Consider the following 21,272-nt stretch of genomic DNA (forward strand, 5'->3'; position numbering starts at 1 on the left):
AAGGCAGCGAAACAGCCATAACAAATATATATACATACATATAATACTTAATGGTACAACTACAAAACGCGGTTTCTGACCATAGGGCCTCCCAAAATATAAGTGAGAGCTAAGTAATTTGATTTGATCCAGATCTCTCTGCTTTAAATATTCCCTACTGTTCCATCTTGCACTTCTAACATGAAACACTGCACTAGATTAATAGTGTCTTCAACGAAGCTACTTGGATAGACCCTTATCCAAGCAACTTTGATCTTTCCACTTTCTCCTCCTTTTGGAGATGGATCTCTTGTATGTTAAAAAAAACATGAATTATTACTTTTTTTTCTCCACCCTAGAAGGTATTCACCGGGTGGGGATCATGAGTATCTCTCAATATGAATTCATCAAAACACTTGATTTCCATCATGTTAGAAATAAAAGCAGAATACAGCACTGAAAACCAGTACTGTTAATGTGATGGTTCTTGAAATATTTATATTTAATCATATTGCCCCATTATTATATTCAGTTTTATTTGCCAGCCTTGGAGTCCATAATGTCAATCAGGCGCATACAATTATTAGCATTATTTAATTGCTACGATTCTACCCTACAATGGCATTCAACTATCTTATGGATGCATCTATAAAAGTAGGGGACTCTGATGAAAATAATCACCATACTTGTTGCTTGTATCACACCTCTAGCTAGTTATACCAAAATCTTGCATTTACTTCTTGTAATTCAATTCTCGGCTTTCATTCGATTTTGTTGAATTTTGTTCTCGGAGCATTGCCACAAATGGGGATAGCAGAAGCATGCTCCAGGATTATTGGAGACTTTTTACAAGCTTTTAGATGTTCACAACAAAGCTCAGAGCCTCAAGCTGATCACAACCAACCTCCCTGCAAGCCCCAGAATGTGCTCAAACTGGATGACCAGATGGTCAGTGCTCTCATCACTGTCTTCGGCATGGAAAACAATGGAAGAATCAAGAAGGAAACTGCTCGGCAAGTGGTAGAGAAGCTCGGTTTGCTATATGGTTCAGAGGAGGAGAAGCCCTCAGGGTTCGAGCTGCCTGACCATGGAGGCTTAGAAGATGATGAAGTGCCTGTGGAAGAAGTTCTCAATGGATTGGAAGACATGTCAAAGCGCAGCGAGCTATTACACAAGGCCTTCAAAATCTTCGATGAAGATGGAGATGGGTACATAGATGCAATGGAGTTGAAGAGGGTTCTGGATTGCTTGGGTTTGGATAAAGGTTGGGACATGAGCACCATTGAGAAAATGGTGGATGTTGCAGATTTGAACTTTGATGGCAAGGTTGATTTCAGTGAGTTTGAGTTGATGATGGGGTAGGTAGCGGTTTATTCATTTTGCTTTTAGGAATAAAATTATTAATCATCAGCCAATTAATTGTATATTACTTGCTTCCACAGTCCTCACTCCTCAGGATGAAAACTTGAAGATGGATTTTTTACTTTCCAATTGATTGGTTCAAAGGAAAAGCCATTTGATTTATTCATCATTTATAATTTCAAACCCCCTAGAATTCTTCCCATATTTTAGCAGCACAAGAATTGGTGTGTTTAGAGACCACAATAAGTTCTTTTATACAGAACAAAATAAAACAGAAACCATACTATTTCAATGGACCTGAAGATTAGACAAAACAGGACCTGCTAATCTAACTAGATAAGGCTATAATTGGACGAAGTGAACATTCAACGATATATTTCATGGATACAACTCATAGCATCACTAGCAACTCCAGCGTTGAAATTGTTGTTGTTGATATCTAAGTTTGCAAGACCAAGAGATGAAATGTGACCATCAACTGCAACACCAGCATATGAGGCATCACTTCCATGGACAGTGATGGTTGGCGAGACATGTGCCATGCCACGCAGGCTATTGGTGTTGAGTTGTGGTGGTGCGTTTACCTGACTCTGATTCTGAACAAGCTGGTTGTTTAAGGTGGGGAAGGAGCCCCTGGTCACCATATCTTCGGCTAACTTCACCTAAAAGTGCACAGAATTTCTCTACTAGTTCATATCCGTATGCCTCATTTGCATAAATGGTTTAAGTATCAACTTTGCTTGAATTTAATTCTTAACAGCTGTACTCCCAGAAGAAAATATATGGGAGATTTTTTATCTATTATAATGCAACAGGGTCAGAGATATGACTAGAGTCATGATTAAGAAAGAACCTTATACCTTGGCTCTCAAAGCTTCGACATCTGATTTTAGCACTCGGTTATTTGTATTAGCCTCGCGAAATTGCTGGCTGGCATCTGTGAGCTGCTTGTACAGAGCTGCATTCTCCAATCTCAGTTGTTCAACCTGAGGAAGACAAATTCAAAATTTCATGGTTGGATCTCGAAGGTAAAATATAACATTCCTTAATTTTGAAGAGCCCATTGAAGAGCAATGGCTTGGCTTGCTTCAAGCAAGACTGAGTTATTAAACACATGCCCTTGTACTTCCAAAACATGAGTTCTCTCACCTGCAACTCAAGGTCAGCAAGATGGGCTTGTTTCCTTCTTCTGGATCTCCTGGCAGATTCCCGATTAGAAACCTTCCTGAAACAACGATGAAAGTGTGAAGCAGGGAGGATGAAGAACAATGAGTGTATAGTTCTTTAAAGTGGTGAACATGCCTTCTGAGACGCTTCATATCAATGGGGTCTGTACTCTGATCACAAGGACCTGCTGCGTCATCCTCATCAGATTGCTCACGAGAGGAAGCACTGGTAGTGCCTTTTGGTTGATTATCTCCAAGGGTTGGTTGATTAGCTGACACAGGGCTGCAAACTGGCCAGTTTGCAATTGATCCAAATATGTTAAACTACATGAACTAAACAAGTTTCTTATGAGCTACATCAGTGCTGCCATACCATGCAGAGCACATATGTGCGTGCGTGACATGCAAAAGTGTGTACGAGAAATCATAAACATAAATATACAATACACGTTTGCCCATAGACCATGTTATTACCAGTAGCACCACAAATGGATGACTGAGATTCAATGGTAGCAGAGAGAGGTGAATTCTTAGAAGTGCCGTTCTGGGACCATAAAAGCGAATCTGTCAGTCCCTCGCAAGTTGTAAACCCACTCACTGCATCCTGCAATCATATATATGACAACCTACATAAGCTGGAATTTTAAGGATCAAACTAGGTTAGTTATAATATATATATATATATATATATATAGCAGCATAAGGTCCTCTTAAACGCTATAATTGACCCTGAATGAAGAGTTCACAAACTTTTTTCTTTTCTTTTCTATATTTTATTTGACCCCTTCACTTAGCAGGTGATCTTCAGTCCCTTCTCCACACCCCCCCCCCAAAAAAAGAAAAGAAAAGAAAAAGAAAATGAACTAGAGGAAGAAAAGCACGAGAAAATAGGCCATGGAGGGAAGCAACAAAATACCCCTTCTTGACCAGTCCCTCAACCACAGCGGATGAATGATTCCATGTTTTCAAATCGCTAAATTAGAAATATCTCATCAACTACGAGTCGGTGGTGAAGCAAGAATAAGTTGAGATTTTACTTTAGAATAAAGGAGCGAGGGGAAAAAGCAAGAAAAGAAAAGCATGCCAGGTAATAGAGTCATCTAATGGATGCTTCCCTTTCCTTCTTCATCTACCAACAAACAGCTGATTTATATATTTTGACATTATTCGCTTGGGAGTAACGCCACAGTCCATAGTTTAACAAAGCTTTTCACCAACAAGAATTAGTGTGAAGAATTCCTATGGGCATCATGATAATCCACCCCAAGACAAATTCTGTCACGTTCCATAAACAGTACCATAAAATCATTCAAAGGAACAATCATATTTAATTCGTGTCAAGAATTCGCTATTTTTTTTTTTAAAAAGGACTTTTCACAGTATTTACCGTTTTGGAAGGAAATCTCGCACGCAATAGTCATTATGTAAAAGAAGGAAAAAAAATATAAATGGAATGACAGAAAAATATCAAGAAGAAAATAACGAGTAGTCTGACTTTCAGTCGCAGCACGCTTTCTGTAAATATTCCTTGAACAATTATTGATATGTGAACACCAAAAGAGTTAAGTGATTGGTAGGTTCAGTCCATGCTCCAATTAGTATGTCTCGCTCCTGAAGACATGTCCTTTTCCCCAATCGTCTTTTCTTTGCTTCTATTCAAATTTCCACCACACTTTCCTGTTTCCTCCTTCTACAATACACACAGTCTTCACGCTTTTTATATTGTTGTTTTTAATTTTAATTACACTAAATTGAATTTAGTTTTATAGTAAGCAACGCCAGGGAAAGGAAATTTCGATGCAAGTTTATTTAACCATAAACAAAAATCTGCGGCTTCATTCATCTGAACAAGAAAGCTCTTACAGTTTTGTAGCCAGGAAAAAATGAAAGCCGAAATCATGGTTTGCTATTATTAATACTGTTTTTTTTTTTTTGGGTAACATATTAATACTATTTTTTTCTATTATTATTTTTTCGTGTTCAGTTTGCTAGTCTTTTTTTTTTTTTAATTTCCTTGCCTTGGACTAATAATCTTTCCAAAAGACGTGTTTTTAAAAGTAATCACATAATTAATTATTATTTATATGATTATAATCACTCTTCATCATCATGATTTTAGAAATCAGCAGTTGGTGGAGTAGCTGAGGGTGATGCCACTTCACTAGGCGTGAAACGAGGAGTGTAGCCACATCATCAAGCCGCCGAACCGCAAGATGACGTGGCGAGAGATGTCGAACGCACTTAGTTTTTTTGTTCCTGATACAGCGAGAGGGCTTTGGTAACGTAAGTGAGAAAGAGCACTAACCGAGTTTCGGAAAGCGTGATCGAAATCGTTGGAGCCGACGCCGGCCAGAAATGCGTCCGCGTGGGGGAAACTTTTGTCTACCTGATCCCAAAGCCCACACGGTTTCACGTCCTCGTCGTTAGTCGACGCCAACCCCTTATTCAGGAACTCTTCAAAGGCCAACTCGGACGGCATCGGCTTCATGTTGCAGAAGCCAGAGAGAACCGACGACGGGTGCAGGGATTGGGATTGAGTGGCGGTGCAGACGGGCAGGGCGGCGGCGGGCTTCATCTCCATCATGCCGGAGAGAAAATAGAGGGAGTAAGAAGGGAAGAGAGGGAAAAGGGAGCGAGGGAAGCAAGTGAAGGGGTATAAATAGGAAAAGTGAAAACGAAGTACGTAAAATAATTTTTTTTATTTTTTTATAAATAGTTAAAAGAAAAAAAGATTGGACGGCACATGAAGTTTAAAAACTTCAGTCGAAAGTCGTTGACAGGGTGGAATACGAAAATGACATCAGAAGTCACGTGTAATTGCGTGTTGGACCCGAGAGGCCCACTTCATGCCAATAATTGGATCCTCCACGCTCTGGCTCGTAACTTTAACTTCGTACTGAGTTTGGTTTGCTAATAATCAATATCAGTTAAATTTTGTGTATAAAAAAAAATCAGTTAAATTTTAATAAAACTTTCAGACAGTCAGTATTAGAACTGTACAAAAATCTTTCAATCTATCTAATTCAATTTAATTTGAGATGATCTTAGTCTTATTCGGTCGGTATAGATACTGATCCTTCAGGATCAAAAAGACTAAAAAGATCATACTGTTTTTTTAGATTGAATTGGACAAAATACTAAACATTCAGATCACTTGATACAATCCAGTCCTATAAGTTTTTTTATTATAATTATAATTATAATTAATTTATTTTTGATAAATATTTAAAGTATAATTGATGCTAAGGAGATGATTATATGAAAATTTATTGAGTTTATTTTTAAATTGTTGTTGTAATGTACTGTTGTTAAATTTTATCGTGTGTTATTTTTATTAAAGTTATAAATTTAAAAATTATTTGGACTATAAGAGAAATATATTTTTTCTTATTGTTGAAAATTATTATATATTTATTATTATTATAAGTGTTTTTACTATTTTAATTGAATTTATTATATTGAAATGGGTTATTGCCTCTTATAGAATAAAAAAAGAAAAAAAATTAAGTGAGTACTGAACTAACAGGATCAATCTTTCAGTCCTATAAATCAAATTTTTTCTTGTTAATTTTCAGATTATCACTAAACAAGATCAGACTATGGTTCCTAATCACTAGTAACATGACTCACAATTTTATTTAATTTTATTTTTTATGTATTGACGCCTTGAAATTTGGTACACCAATCCGACGCAAGGACGACATTCCAAGAAAGTAGTGATAAATTTGCGAATCTGACCAGTTTGCCTCCGAACCGGGGAAGCATCATCAAATCGCCACGTGTAAAAATAAAAAAAAAATTCTGTGGGTATCTTTTTTGGAACCTGCCCAGTCCGTGATTGAATTGAGAAATCGATTTTTTTTTTTCTTTCGGTGAAAATTAAATAAAATTTGAAGTGAAGTGATGATGAGACTAGTTTTCAAAATTTGAAGGATGTCTAATTGATTTATGTTTTTAAATTTTTTAGTTTTTTTAACATTTTATCATATACTAAAAAATTAGCTTATTATGTAAAATTACAAGCTTTATTAGAGTGTACTATCATTTATGTTTAACGTGACGATAAGAAACAGAATTGTATTAATACTATGCGCATATCTTGCGTTTATGACATTACACAAAAGGTGTTAACTAGTTTAGAGTAAAGGTGAATAGCGTGTGTTGACGGTGGTTGATTAGTTTTGACCAGTTAAGATCCAAAATATAAAGGAACAATATAAAGTATTAATTATGACCACTTAGGCATTTATTGGGTACTGGTGATGAGGCGAGGGCGACTATTATTCAAATCTCCAAAGGACTAATCATCTCTTCAATTTCACTTTCATCTTTTAGCAGGCTGATATCGTCTCACACGGGATGAGGAAATTCACAAATTTTTAAATTTAATAAATATTTTAAGTTGCAAATACATCAAATTCAATTTGAATTAAGATTATTAAGGACAAGCCGACATGTGAAAATGACGGGCAATGTTTGTGACCGCATGAAAGAAAAGTCTATAATTTTATAGTATATACCATAGTTACTTCTTGACCAAGAGAGCAAAATAATAAAATTTAAAACTCTAGTAGAATTGATAACTGGGCAACACACAATGAATACCACTGAAAAAGAATAAAGGGGAGCGAACCAAAAGAGAAAGGTGGGTGCCACAACTTTGATTCTTCGGCCCGTTGTGCGTGGTTAAGTAAAGTGAAGAATAAGGGTAAAGCATTTGGTGGCGAAACATCTGAAGCCACATTTGCCACAATTTAGGATCACATCACCACCACAATCATGCAAAGAAAAGTTCACCACCTCAAATTCTAGGCGTGGATGGAGCAAATCAGCACACTCACAAAAAATGGGCTGACATCGATCTGAAAACTATCTTTATACTTGTTAAATGTAATAAATATCATTACTGACAAGCATTGGTCCTAGCAAAAAAGATTATAGTTACTTAAACACAAGGTCATCTCATGTTCAAGTTCATGAAAATGTAAGAGCTATTTTTAGGATTTCTTCCTTAATCTGTAGATCCAAATTGATTCGATAATATTGGGTTTAAGATACTAAATATATTAAAAAAATGAACATAATAGGGATAGCATGGGTGTGAAATAAAATTGGAATTTTGTGAGACACACCCACACACGCTTGAGGAGGACCACCCAATGAACACTGGAGTGAGATTGAAATTCCAAAGGAGCAAGGTGGGGGAGGAGTTGGGTAGCTAAAAATAAAATACTCTATTACCTTTGGAAAAGCAGCAAAGACAATAGATTTGGAAGGAAGTGTGGCAAAGATTGAAGGAAGAGAAAAGCTGGAAAGGCACAGTGACCCAAAAGAGAAGAGAGGAAAAACAAGTGGGTTTCTTAAAGTAACGTGAGGATTCGATGGGGACAAGCACCGCCCCTAACACAAAAGCTGGTACTTGTAAAATATAAATAAGTGAATGCTTTTATGGGGTTGGTGATAGAAAAGCAGGTTAGCCCTCGCTTTCTGGGTGAGTTTTTAAAGTTGTTTGCATTATTGGTTTATTGGCATCGTCACTGTCCTAACATAATGCAATAATACCTAACTTTGTGAGTAGGGATTGCCCAGTGGCGTTGAAAAGGCAAAGCCACCATTCCGGATTATAGAGTGGGGACGACACCAGTCAGGAGGAGACTAGTTGTTGTAGTAGTATCAATGTACAACTGCTTTTTTATTGCCCCTTGTTCATTCGAGACCTTCACATCACATCTTACGCTCCATCGTTTGATTTATTATCACTCACTGTTTTCTCAATGCTACATTAGATTAGACCAGTCACTGGTCTTAGTCTATCATGCATCTCCGTCGCCGTTCAATTTCGCTTCTTCCTCCTCCTCCTCCTCCTCTACTTTTTTGTGTCGTGATATTCTGGAGGGAATCAGGCATCTGAAAACCAGCTACTTGACTTTTATTTTTTTTTTCATTTGGTGATGGTAAGCGACCGACTTAGACTATCGTAGGTTGGAAGGAAACAGATCCACGAAGATGAAGTGGCACACCTTCTCTTTTGTTGTATAACCTTTATATGTTCCTTCATTCAGGAATTGGAACGAGGGAGCAAACAAACAGCGCTTGACGCTTTGTTGTTTTTTCAATTCAGTTCTCATGATTCCTTTGAAACATGAGGTAAACAGGACAATGGTCATGGAGACATGGCGGCCCTTTAAAACTACATAAAATAGCAATAACCAGTTTTTCATTTGAATAATCCACTGCTTGCTTAAATAGATATTCCCTTGATCTTATTTATAAATTATTTTTATCAAACTCATTAATATTAATGTAATAAAAATACGAGAAATGAAAGTAAGTGAAATTATAAATATAACCTTTAAGTAAAAAATAAAAAGTAAATGATATAATATTTTTATCTTTTTTTTATTTTTTAGGGATAGTTGGAGAATTTCAATTTAAAAGAAAACAATTCTAACAACTAATGATATATAAAATAAATTACATTACATTTTTAAAAAGTGACTAATATATAAAGCTTGAGGAGTTTTTGTTTTTTTCCCCGAGAAAGGTGCTTAAATCGCAGCCTCTAATCTTTTTCGAAAACGTACACATTTTTTCCCAAATTAAGAATGGCAATATGGTGGTGAATAATACTTATTCTAAGGTTTTATTAAAGTCGAGAAAATATTTATTATATGCTTGAGTGCATAGAGCACTGACATAAAATGGAAGCCGTATCTTCTCCATATACCATCCATCTGTCACAAACGAGGCCTCTATCAATCATAAACGGATAGCTCCGCAACGCAATTCGTGATGCATTAAAGTGCTCGTGCTTTGAGATCAGATACGACGCTTTTCATCCATAAATTCAAGGTTACACCGGCCGTGGTTGCTTCCAACCGCTTTTAAGCTTAAATACAGTCCAATGCCCACTCGGAAAAGGTTTAGGTACATATGACTCGCATGATTTCTAGTATCACAATTTTGAGAAAACAAAACACAAACAATACGAAGCTCATCATCCAGAAACAGCAACAAAGTTATGCCGCAGGAACACTAACATACTCCCTTCATTTTTACTTATAGAAAAAAATATATATATCACATAATTTAAAAAAATTAATTAATTATATTAATTATGTCTGAAAATAAAAAACTAAACTACAATACCCTTTATTAATTATGTTAATCAAACCTTCATTAATTATTTCTTGTAACTGTAGATGATAAAATTATAGAGAGTAATTTAAAAAATTTATAATAAATGTTTATTGGTGAGTTTACATATATAAAAAAAACAAATTAAAAGTGACAGTTCTCCTATTAAAAAAAAAAAGGAAGTAGTTTATTGCCATGATCTTGGCAGACCTAACATAAAGGCTGTCCACAACCTTCCATATGGTGGAAATGGTTTCTAAGGTTGCAGGATATATGGCGTCGCTCTTGGGATCATCAAATATGACGAGGCATCTAGCAACTTGATCCAATGTGCCAGCAAACTTCTCGTCCAAAATCATCTGGGACAACTTTAGCTCCACATTATCAGCTCAGCAATATGCACAATCTCGACTCTAGAGAATGGCTCAATTAATCTGCAAAGGTTCTGCTCCAGAAGGGTATCATGTAGGAATGACTGGTGCCTGTGGACAATTGGGTCTTCCTCCAACTGTGCCTTGTACTCCCGCAAAGCATTTTTTTTTTTTTTGTTGCCCACCCAGTCCACTGAAGCTTTGTCCCAATTACATCTGGATCTGACTCGAGTAATGCAGCTGACTTTGGTAGGTGAGTCTTTCAGTAGGAATTTTCTGTATACACAAGACTCAAACTCGAGATATTGCTTAAGTAAAACCAAGTCGTTTACCACTCAAACCAACTCTCATTGGTTCCCACAAAGCAATTTCAATCAACAAAAAGGAACGTTTAGAATGAGCATCTACAACAGCTATCATGGCATCCAAGTCAGGCCCAACATATTGGAGGCCTGCTTTAGAAGATATAATGCCTGCCACATTATCAGCTTGACTCACCATAATCTTACACAACATGTATTTTAGGATAAAAACAGCCTTGGGGTCTTCAAGAGCATTAAAGGACCCAAAAACTTCAAAGAAATAACTATACGCAGCGTGAAGAATCTCGCTTTGCAAATCAATGGCACCTTCTTGAGCAGGGGGCACATGAATAGCATTAGCAGCTGTTCTTGCTGCAGTAAGGACAGCCTTTGCCTTAGGAAGGTTCCTTAAGGAAAAGAGTAGCTTGCTTTCCAGCAAGTCTCTGTCCACAAGAAGCAGCTTGTCATCCAATCTTCTAACTTCTTTGACCAAGCCAGTAAGGAGGGTCAAAGCTTCTGCGCACTCCTTATTTTCCAAAAGAAGCACCTCAACCCACTGCCTCGGTAAGGTACGCTTTTCAGCTCGAGCCCACTGCACCTTCTCTTTGCAGAGTGTAATTTGTAGATCAGATGTCCCTGGTATTTTTGCAACAGAATCAATTATTCCTCTCACTATTTTTGCAGTATTAACCTAAAAGAATGGCCTCAACTGAGTGAGAAGGCTGCACAGATCCTCTGCCCTATTCTCTTGCCTGAGAAGATCAGAGAGGTTAGTGATGGCTTGCTCTTTAATGCGCAGAGCTTCTGGAGATGAAGAGGGGTTCTCAAGCACACGATGAAGAATAGAGATAGCCTCAGATGGGTTTTTAGCCCCCAGTGCCTGTGCAATTGTCTCTCTTGTTGCGGGGAGATGTGAGGAAGACATTTTTAGTCCTTCCACAAACTTCTGAAAGAACAATTTCATTAACTAAGAGAAAAACACAAAACTATACAGCTTTGAATTACTATCAATTTGAGGGGGGAAAATTATCCCACTGCTTTAGCTATGCTTTTCCATTTAAGCAAAACATGAATGTCTTCACTTTATTGAAATGGTTACATGGCATTTGCCGAGACCTCAGGACGTATGGAAAGGAAAAGGAAATTAATATTTATGAGCAGCCTATGCCAACAAAAATCTCACATGTGGCTATCATATGGCTCATAAAAAACACGAAAACCTAAAAGAACTCCTTCATTTAAGATTACCATAGCCTACAATATGAACAGTGTGAGCATAAAACATATACATCTTAAAGAAGATACAAGCAAAGACAACATTCAAAATAAAAAATATGCAGAAAACTAACATAACTCTGATGCATAATTGGCTGCAAGTATTATGACTATCTTATGAAATTGAATGCAATGAGAATTAGAAACTGGACAACAGCTCAGTTATTATTATTATTATTATTATTATTATTATTATGTGCGCATCGTTTCAGTTAGAAGTAACATTTCCCATTGATTACCTTCAACCGCACAAAGTTTGTGACAAGAAAAAGGACATGAGCTTCAAGATTAAGGAAGGACAAAGCTCAATCTTCTCTTGGATCTACCCGGGTGTTTTCTGAACTGTCAAACTTCACGAATTAGGGTTTGCGAAGCCAACATTCTGTTTTTTGCCACAAGGCTATTCTCATCTTGTCTTTTCCTCCGCTCTTCAAATAACTTCAACCCACTAATTTATCACTTATGTATGCAATTTTATAGCATTATTGCTTAATCTATTAGTTGCTTTTCGAATCTTTTTCAAACCCTCAAAATAAGAAACACTAGAAACTTAGGGACTGTTTGAAATTATTTTTATTTTATTATTTTGAGAACTAGTATTTTATAAAACATGTTCTGAGAATAAAAAATAATAAAATAAGTATTTTTTTTCATTCTCTCTTATTTTTCATAACAATAATCACAAAACACTTAAAAGTTATTTTTATTTTTCTATTCTCCAAAATAATATTTTATTTTTTTATTCTTCAAAACACTTTTTAAAAATACTTATCAAACAGATTTTTTTTGTTTTCTTGTTTTGGAAAACATAAAACTATTCTTAAAATAGATTTTCAAACATGCCCTTATTCTCCACTATGAAGCTCACTCTGCTAGCCACCACCAACCATTCTATGAGTGGATTAAGCATTTTTCAATTGGATATTTTATTTATTTCTTATGGACCATGGTGCACATTGCTTATTGAGGAAAATATTTATTTACCTGCTGAAGTGTTTCGAAAATTGGATACTCCTTGAGCGTTTCAGTTCAGAGGAATGCTATGAATTAATTATTACTGTGTACCCGTTATTTGGGAATTTATAATTATAATGGGAGGATGAGTTGGGAGTGGTGTGGGGCGGGTTAAATGTTATAAAACTTTGGAGTTTTAAAGGTCATGTGGGCTAAGATGGGTCGGAACTTACTACACTTGTACCCCATTGTTCCAATCCCTCTAAATTGAGGGGTTTGAGGTGGCTTGAATTACGTATAATTTTTCATTCCCTCTTTCAACCTAAACCAGTTCTCTTTGCTTCCGTTTTCATTTTTCAATTTGATTGAATCTATCGGAACCATATCACAATAATGATATTTCACTAATCTATGACATTAGTCTTCCCCAACACGCATATCACATCGCAGCCCCTGATGTCTGTTAAATAAATTGAATGGCAGAAACAAGTTTTACCATAGGTTGAATATAAAATGCAATGAAGAGCAGGGATTATGATAGTTGAGGAAGGATACCAGGAGCCAAACACACATACACACGAAAACAAAAAATTCGAGCAATATCATCCGAGCAAAAATAGTTTATTGAATAACATATATATATATATATATATATATATAAAAGAGCATCTCAGCCGTAACAAAAGCCGAGTGTGAGTTTGCGTGTGAGCGAGACTTCGAAGTCCCAAACAAAAAATGAGCCAAATCATATTCATTCGAGCAAAGTACCAAACAGGAGCCAGATACCGCACACAAAATAGCAGCCAGATCATTCCGAGAGGGGGATTTAGGGATTTGAGAGGATATGGTGGTAAAACGCCGAGGAGTGTGGAAGGTGGGGAGAGAAATTGACGGCCACCTTTTTCTCTTCGACGATGGCGAGAAACGAAGGGAGCGTGGAGAGCGGATGCAGCGGCCGACAGCTCTGGAAAGGAGACTGGAGGAGGAGCGTCGATCTGATCGCTGGGAGGGTGGGAGTTTAAAACGCAGCGTAGCACTTCACATATATGAAATAATAAAAAGAGAAACAGAAAATCAAAGGAAGGTCCCACTCCTGGTTTCTCGTTACGCAATTGGAATGCTGGAGAAGAATGGAGACGAAGTGGAAAAGGCTCTTGGCGAATCTTTTTTCTTTTCTTAAAATATATTCTTTCATTAAAAAAATATTTAATATTTTTAATAAAAGATCTCATCTCAATAAAATAATTATTTATTTTTAAATTAGTTTTATTATTTTATATTTACTCATATTTAATAAAGTATTTTATCTTAAAATAAATATAAAATAATTTATTTAATATGGATACTTTAAAAAAATAATTATATCTTAAAAAGCTAAAAAAAAAGATTTTACATTTTTTAGTATTCAATTCTTGAAAAATATGTTATATTTTTTAATAAAAGAAGTAATCATCATTACTGTTTTCTTCTATATTAAAATCTACAGTAATATTTTTTGGGAAGATGACAAAGAAATTTAAAAAAGATCAATTAATTTAACTTAAGCTTCAAGCGTCAACTTTCAGAAATTTTAAAGTTTAACTCTTAATTTTATAATTTTATTATAATAAATTTATAATTTATGTTCTAAATTTTAATAAAATAAATAAATTTATTCACTTTTGAAACATGTTAAAATTTAAAAAAATAAGTTATAAATTCATGATAATAAAATTATAAAATTAAAAGCTAAACTTGCAAATTCCTACAAGTTAACACTTAAAACCTAAATTAAATCAATTAGTCTTTTTAAAACCTCTCCATCATTCATTCTATTTTTTCCCAAAGAAACAATAGTAATATTGAAACAGTGATTTCAAAATCAAACATTTAGATTGGTCCAAATTTTAGTTTAGTCAATATATGAAAACTATTTTGAAGGTTGAGCCAGGTTGGGCTTTTCGGACGGATGGTCAAACTTGAAATTGAAATCAAGTCGAGAACTAGATCCGATTTTCAATAACCGGGCTGTTAAAAAAATTAATTTCTTTAATAAATTTTTTAGGAAATGACCTTTTTTTTATCATTTGATATTATATTGTATCATGTAACTTGTTAAGTCATAATAAACTTAAAATATTTAATTTTTTTAAGTTAAGTAGTAATTTTATATTTAAATTATTATATACATATAATTTTTTTAATTTAATTATTACATCACCAGTTTAACCATTAATCCAGCCCGATTGAACTATATGAACTGTGAACTATTGACCTTTTTGATTCAATATCCGGTCTGATTTTGAAAACATTATATTGAAATGATAATTAATTAGTAGTTTTTATTTTTTTAAAAAAATTATATATTTGTTTTAAATTTTATAAGTGTCTTTATTTTTAAAATTTGTAATTGAGTAGCCAATATAAAATTTATTTTTATTAATAGGATTGTGCCTTTTAATTTTTATTTTCATAGGTTAATTTACATATATTTTCTTGTCAAAATTTTTTAATTTCATCTACTTTTTAATAGATTTAAAAAAAATGCTCACTGTATACAATTTATCTCCCTCTCTCAAATTCAAATTCCCTTCATGTTTTCCAGATCTTCCTATAAATAATACAATTTCAACAAAACATTTTTGTCATGATAAGTATACTATTAAAATTATTTCCAATTAACCACAAAAATTAACATAAATGCTAGCTGTAATATCCCAATATAAATTTTAATAGTTAATTTGGGTTAATAGAAAATTTAAAAAAATAAAAAATAAAAAAAATAAATAATTTAAAAAAAAAAAAAAATAATAAAATAATAAAATAATATTATTAAATTATTATTATAATAATAAAAAAAGGAAGAAGAAGAAGAAAATGAATTTGCTTCGACAGTAACAATAATAAAATAATAAAAAAAAGAAGAAGAAGAGAGAGAAAATAATTAAAAAAAATGTGGGACCCACTGAATTTTTATAAAAACTCACCTGTTGCTTCATTTCTTCATTCCTTCTTTCGTGCGTGAGCTTCAGCAGAGAGAGCATCTGTGAGCCAAATTCACCGGTGCTGGGTTTTAAGGTAAGAGTTTTTAATAGGATATTTAGGGTGTGATTTTAAGCTTTTCAAGACTAAGTAAGTGTTCTAAAAATTTTTCTTAGTCATCCTTCTTCTTTAGTTTCTGAGTTTGTAGTGGTAGAAAATTTAAGATCTGGAAGAGGGATGAATTTATGTTGAATAAATATGATTTTTGAGGTTGTCAGTAGTATAATAAATGTTATAGAGTATAAATTTGTTAATGATCTTTGAATTTATGGCTTATGGATCAAATTCTAAACTAGATCTGAAAATATATGTTGATTTATTGAGGTTTAGATGATTATTTGGGATGAGAAATAAATTATTATGGTTATAGGATTATGATTCTAAGCTAGAGACTTAATTTTTAATTTTTTGATATTTTAGGCACGAATTTATAAAATAAAAAGAAAATTTTGATAATAGAAATTAGTTTAAAATTTGATTTTTAGATTATCAATGTTTATTGATAATTAAAAGAGGAGTTAAAAATTATACTTAATAGTATTAACTATAGATTTGTATTAAGATTGAGATTAAGAATTATGTTATATTTTTAATTCTATTATTAGAATTATTTTATTAGTTTCAAAAATTGAAACTAATATTTATAAATAATATGTTATTTGTAGATTGTATTACTGGTGAAGATTGTGGTGAGAGAGAAATTTTAAGGAATAATTTATTGAAAAAGCCACAAGGTAACCATGCTTTTAATTTGTGATTAGTGTTACTTCTTGTTAATTGGGTGATTATTGAGAAAATTATGAATTTTGTAATATTATATAATTGTGCAATATTATTATGAATTTGTTTAATTATTGTGGGAGGTGTTGGGAGACTTGCTATTGTTGTTGTATTTATGTGCCACGTGGTACGCCCCTATTGGAGCTCAATAGGTGGTTTGTAAGGGCTTGGGCTAATCTACCTTTGGCCGGGTAATTTAGTACCGAGTGAGGGCTATGGCTCGAGGTTAATGGAGGGATATAAGGATGGTTGTTTGTGTTTATTATAATATTTCTTATATTTGTTGGAATTATATTATTTTTAATTCTCACTTAGTAAGCACACACTTAACTGTTTGTATACACTATCATAAATTGGCTTTGGTTACTGGGACTTTTGAGTCTCATTATGTGGTTAACAATTTTCAGGAGAAGAGCCAAGAGTGACACGTGGAGGAGTCCCAGAGGCTTAGTGGTAAGATCCACTGTCTCTTTTGGGTATTTAATTTATGATTTATAATGTGTTATATTACCAATATTAGGACTTTTTTATGTTTATTGTCAATTATATGAATATATAAATGTAATCATGCCTTTCAAACTATTTCTATTTTTGGTACAAATTGGATGACTGTAATTTTAATATTTGGTTTACTTTGGATTGGTTAAAATGGCATGATTATAAGGCCAAATAACTGGCTTGTGTTGAAAATTGACTAAATTGCTTATTTTACTTGTTGGGAGTATAAGGATGGACAAATGTGATTTAGTTTACTTGTTGGGAGTATAAGGATGGACAAATGTGATTTAGCCTAATGGCATGTGGGAGGTAAAAATTTATCTGAAATGTTATAGTGTGTAAGTTGAAGCCAATTATAAAATATTTTATATCGAAATTATTGATATAAAAATGTGTTGGGTGGCTGTAACCCAACTATGATTGAGTTAAATTATTAAAAAAAAAAAATTTGATGTGTTACACTAGCGAATGAAATAGCATAAAAAACTTATTTAAGCTTTTCCATGGACTCTCACATAGCTTTTTCATCTGTAATCTATGGTCCATCAAGAGCCACTTTGGATATCAGAATACAAACCCGAACTTTCTTCGTTTTTTGATTTTTTTTTTTTAAGTTGATAAGTAGTCTCGCCTTTTCAAAATATAGATACATACTGTATTAAATAAAAATTTAATCTCACCTCCATCCACCCAAACATACTTTTAAACAACCCCATTGCACTTTCAATTTTATTTTTACTTTTAAATTTTTCTATCATTAATAAATTTATATAAATTATGAAATTACTTTTATTGAAAATAAATGATTCACAAATTTTGTTTAAATATTTATAATTTTTTTTATATTCGCAGCAATAAAACAGTAAATAAGGAATTAACATGCGAAGTTGAGATTTGTTATTGCATTGCTGCAAATATAAGAAGAAAAATTGTGAATATTTAAATAAAACTTGTGAATCATTTATTTTTAACAAGAATAATTTAGTAATTTAGATAAATTTATTAATGATAGAAAATTCGCTAGAGATTTCGGGAGAATTATGACACTTTAAAATGTCAAATTGTCATTTATACATTTTAAAGAAATTTTATTATTATTTTTCTAAAAAAAAAGCTCACTAATTTATTCCTCACCTCAAGAGTGGGGGTGAGCAAACAACTTATAACTCACAGGATTACTCGTACCTAATGAAAACAGGCTGGCTAAATCCCACATATCAGAAGAAAAATGAGCGGGTCAAATAACGAGCCCATATTTAATTTAAACAGGAAGGATGGGCTATCGGTTTAAAGGTTCTTTACTAAATAAAATCTCAAATATGCTGACACCAACACAAGCAAGACGCATCCAGTGGCTGTCACTCATCTTCACCTTATCTACTCATCTCGCCCTCACACTCTAATCGCGTTGCACATTCATGACTCACCTGCTTTTGTCTCAATCTCTCAAATCTCTCAACCACACATCCTCATCCGTCGTCACTGTTGTTGGATGACCAGTAGCCTCGTCTCCCTCCGTCACCTATTGATTTGTCCTTGGCCATCATTCTTGCTCTGACGCTCTGTACACGCGACGACATGGCACCTTCCTAAAGGCCTATTCTCTTCTCCGCTCTCACCTTATGTTCTTTGAGTCTCACTACTCAATCCCTTCTTGATTGATTTGAAGTGGGATCACAATAAGGAAGCAACTAATTGGCCAGAAAATGTTAAGAAGTTAAGGTATATAGATAGAAAGAAGATGTGTAAAGATGCAAACTTGTTGTGAGCTTTCTTCTTTTCTTCTCTCTATGTAGTGCCCAGGGTAAATGCTGGTAGCCAAGTGCGGAGCGGATAATTGCTGAAAGCATCTAAATAATAAACCCACTTCACCATGAGTGCTCTCCTATTCTGACTTCCCCATAGCCTCCGGTGGCACAGCCGAGACTGTGATGGGAGCTTCTTCTCTTATTTTTATTACTTTCTTCCTTGTATTTGTCGAACTTGTTATGATTGTCTATTTTTCCTTAAACTTTATTTTTTTCCTTTTAAAGTTGACTGAGTCCAATTAAAATAGGGTGTGATTAGTACTAAGAATTTGGGATTGGAATTTTTGGACTTGTTTAATTAAGTTTTAGAGACACTTAGAATTTGGGGTTTGTCTATCCATGAGCATGAACAAAAGAGGGGAAACAATTTTGCCTCTACTCGTGTTTGGTTGCAGCTAAAGATAAAATGTGTTGTAGGTTTAATTCTAATATGGGTTAATTTAAGATTTGGCAAACAAGACTTTATTTCTTAGCTTTCTAAAATTTAGGAAGAATTTTCAAAAGCTTTCTTAACAAACCCCCAAATTATTCAAGGCAACATGATAAACTCCAAACCAATTGAACAAGCAGATGTCAGATGAAGCATGTGGGCAACTGTCTGTATTTGCGTTATTTGGTGTACTTGGTTGTATTAGAATGCTATAGTTTTTAAAGAAGCATCAACTTATCTAGAGTTATGAATTATGATAACATTGTTATTATTTCTTCTCTCAAGATCTCTTCCTATATATTTTTTTTTTGTAATGAATTTTCTTTTTTAATTTGGTTTAAGAATTGGAGTCTTAAAAATTAGGAGAGGTTTTTGTTCTTTTTTTTTAAGAGGATTGTCGGATAAATGGGCTAGCTCCAACCCGTTCATACCCCCATATGGGCGAGCCCAATCTGTTTTTAAAATGAACTGAAACGGGCCACATATGGGTATGAACTGCCCCAACCCGTTTTGTACAAAACGGGATGGGCTATGGGCGGCTTCTCGAATCTATTTGTCCCGCCTTTATACAGCCCTACTTGAAAGTCTCACAATAAAAATGACTTCTTAGAGGAGCCAGAACTTAATTGCAAGGAGAGTCAAAATTAAAAAGCATACGCATGGCAAAATTTTAATAAATCTTGACGAGGGCGGTGGCCCCAAGTATATAACAATTATATAATATTAAAAAATTAAAAATTTTAGAGACCGTGTCCCTTGTTGTACCCCGCCCTCAATCCCTGCTTCTCAGGCACCAACAATTCAACTTATTTAACTATGAGATTCAGTTATATTAATCATACTCAAGTCAATGGTCCAGGAAGGAGGGTAAATTAATTTACAAAGAAGAGAACAGAGGACCGAGACAGTCCGTGGCATTACGTGTCCTGGAAAACGAAACGCAGATACATGCAAGTCTGGAAACGTTAAGTAGATCTCGCACATGCATTATATATTCCCTATAATAATAAAGCATTAACGGTGGGTGACGACTAGAGTTTGTTCAGGTTAGATCTTGGTGTTATCGGGAGAAGCAGAGAAGAGGAAGTCGAGGTTGTAAAGCACAGGAATCATAGCGAGAGAGCAGAGGAAGACAAGAACAGGGCCAAATATCCAGAGCAAGAGAGGAAGGGCGACGTAGAAGAGTCTGTTTCCGGCAGTGTTGAGGATGAAGCCTTTCTCCAAGATGTGGTGGATGTAAGAGGGAGTGACGGCGTCGCCCTGGAGTGGGACGTTGACGAGGATGTTGACCTGGTTGATGAACCTGATGGAGAGAGAGTGGCAGAAGAAAGAGAAGATGAAGAAGGTGAGGAGGGTGACGTATTTGAGAGCCACCATGAATTCGCCTTGAGCTCCGTACACGTCGTCGTTGAGCGGCTTCTTCAAGCTGTACGTGCTGCTTATCACTGCTGCTAGTCCCGTGCACAGCAGCACCGACGTGGTGGCCATTAGAGTCGACCCCATGATCGTGTTCCTCAGAGACTGAACCGCTAGTATGTTTTTCTTGTCATTGTCCTGCGCCAATCCATGCATCCACGTTAATTGGTTTTTCATTCATTCATTGATCAAGACTGCAAGAGTATAGGGTGAGTACCTCCATCATGGCTTGGACCCAGCTGCGTCGAACAGAGGCATTGACGCCGATGGTAGTTCGGTGAGGCTGAGTCCGAACCGTGTGCCACAGCCAGAAATGGTATCCGATGCTTATCAGTAAAGCTGATGGCACCAATATCACGTCCAAATAACACTTCCTCCATTCCATCTCTCTGATCTTCTACTCTTGACTTTGCTGACTAAAACTATTATATATTCCTCTCCTTCTAAATTAAACTTCTTCTTCTCTCTTCTTGATCTTCTCTTTGTGGGTTGGTTAATATAGAGAGGGAGAGGGAGAGACGATGCATGTATGTGGACATGTTTGACTGCTTGGTGAAGATTTTACTGTAGGGATAATGGAGATCATAAAATCCAAAAAAAAAAAAAAACAACCATGGATTTAATTTTCCATTCCAACAAATCTCGTCTCCTATTTGTGCTCGAGTGGAATTCTTTTTTTTTTTTTTTAATTCTAGCCTTTCGATGTGCTGCCTTTAATCCTTCGTCTTTTCTGGTTTATCCATGCTTTGGTTTAGTTTGTTGCTTGCGTGTAT

General features: G+C 34.7%; 3 protein-coding genes, 1 long non-coding RNA gene and 1 pseudogene across 4 annotated transcripts; 2 read left to right on the forward strand and 3 right to left on the reverse strand.

Moving 5' to 3' along the window:
- Positions 1-651: 651 nt before the first annotated feature.
- LOC129294797 (probable calcium-binding protein CML43) lies at positions 652-1,503 on the forward strand. Its single transcript, XM_054933289.1, has one exon. It carries the CDS (start codon positions 784-786, stop codon positions 1,339-1,341), a length of 558 nt encoding a protein of 185 aa, XP_054789264.1. The 5' UTR covers positions 652-783; the 3' UTR covers positions 1,342-1,503.
- A 65-nt stretch (positions 1,504-1,568) lies between these two features.
- LOC129294796 (basic leucine zipper 9) lies at positions 1,569-5,137 on the reverse strand. The gene is made up of 6 exons (XM_054933288.1): positions 4,813-5,137; positions 2,982-3,111; positions 2,644-2,797; positions 2,491-2,566; positions 2,202-2,327; positions 1,569-2,003 (listed from the first exon to the last, which is right to left on the reverse strand). The coding sequence occupies exons 1-6, from the start codon at positions 5,089-5,091 to the stop codon at positions 1,707-1,709; spliced, it is 1,062 nt and encodes a 353-aa protein (XP_054789263.1). The 5' UTR covers positions 5,092-5,137; the 3' UTR covers positions 1,569-1,706.
- A 4,405-nt stretch (positions 5,138-9,542) lies between these two features.
- Positions 9,543-11,281, reverse strand: LOC129294735 (26S proteasome non-ATPase regulatory subunit 11 homolog; annotated as a pseudogene).
- Positions 10,748-11,409, forward strand: LOC129294736 (uncharacterized). Its single transcript, XR_008589439.1, has 2 exons — positions 10,748-10,886; positions 11,002-11,409. It is a non-coding gene; the product is annotated as an uncharacterized LOC129294736 (long non-coding RNA).
- Positions 11,410-19,934: 8,525 nt separating this feature from the next.
- Positions 19,935-21,032, reverse strand: LOC129294182 (uncharacterized). Its single transcript, XM_054932370.1, has 2 exons — positions 20,717-21,032; positions 19,935-20,637 (listed from the first exon to the last, which is right to left on the reverse strand). Exons 1-2 carry the CDS (start codon positions 20,882-20,884, stop codon positions 20,131-20,133), a joined length of 675 nt encoding a protein of 224 aa, XP_054788345.1. The 5' UTR covers positions 20,885-21,032; the 3' UTR covers positions 19,935-20,130.
- Positions 21,033-21,272: the final 240 nt, after the last annotated feature.

This window comes from Prosopis cineraria, unplaced genomic scaffold (assembly GCF_029017545.1).
Source record: "Prosopis cineraria cultivar Desert tree isolate PC_DT_omini unplaced genomic scaffold, ASM2901754v1 PC15, whole genome shotgun sequence".
Classification (NCBI taxonomy): domain Eukaryota; kingdom Viridiplantae; phylum Streptophyta; class Magnoliopsida; order Fabales; family Fabaceae; genus Prosopis; species Prosopis cineraria.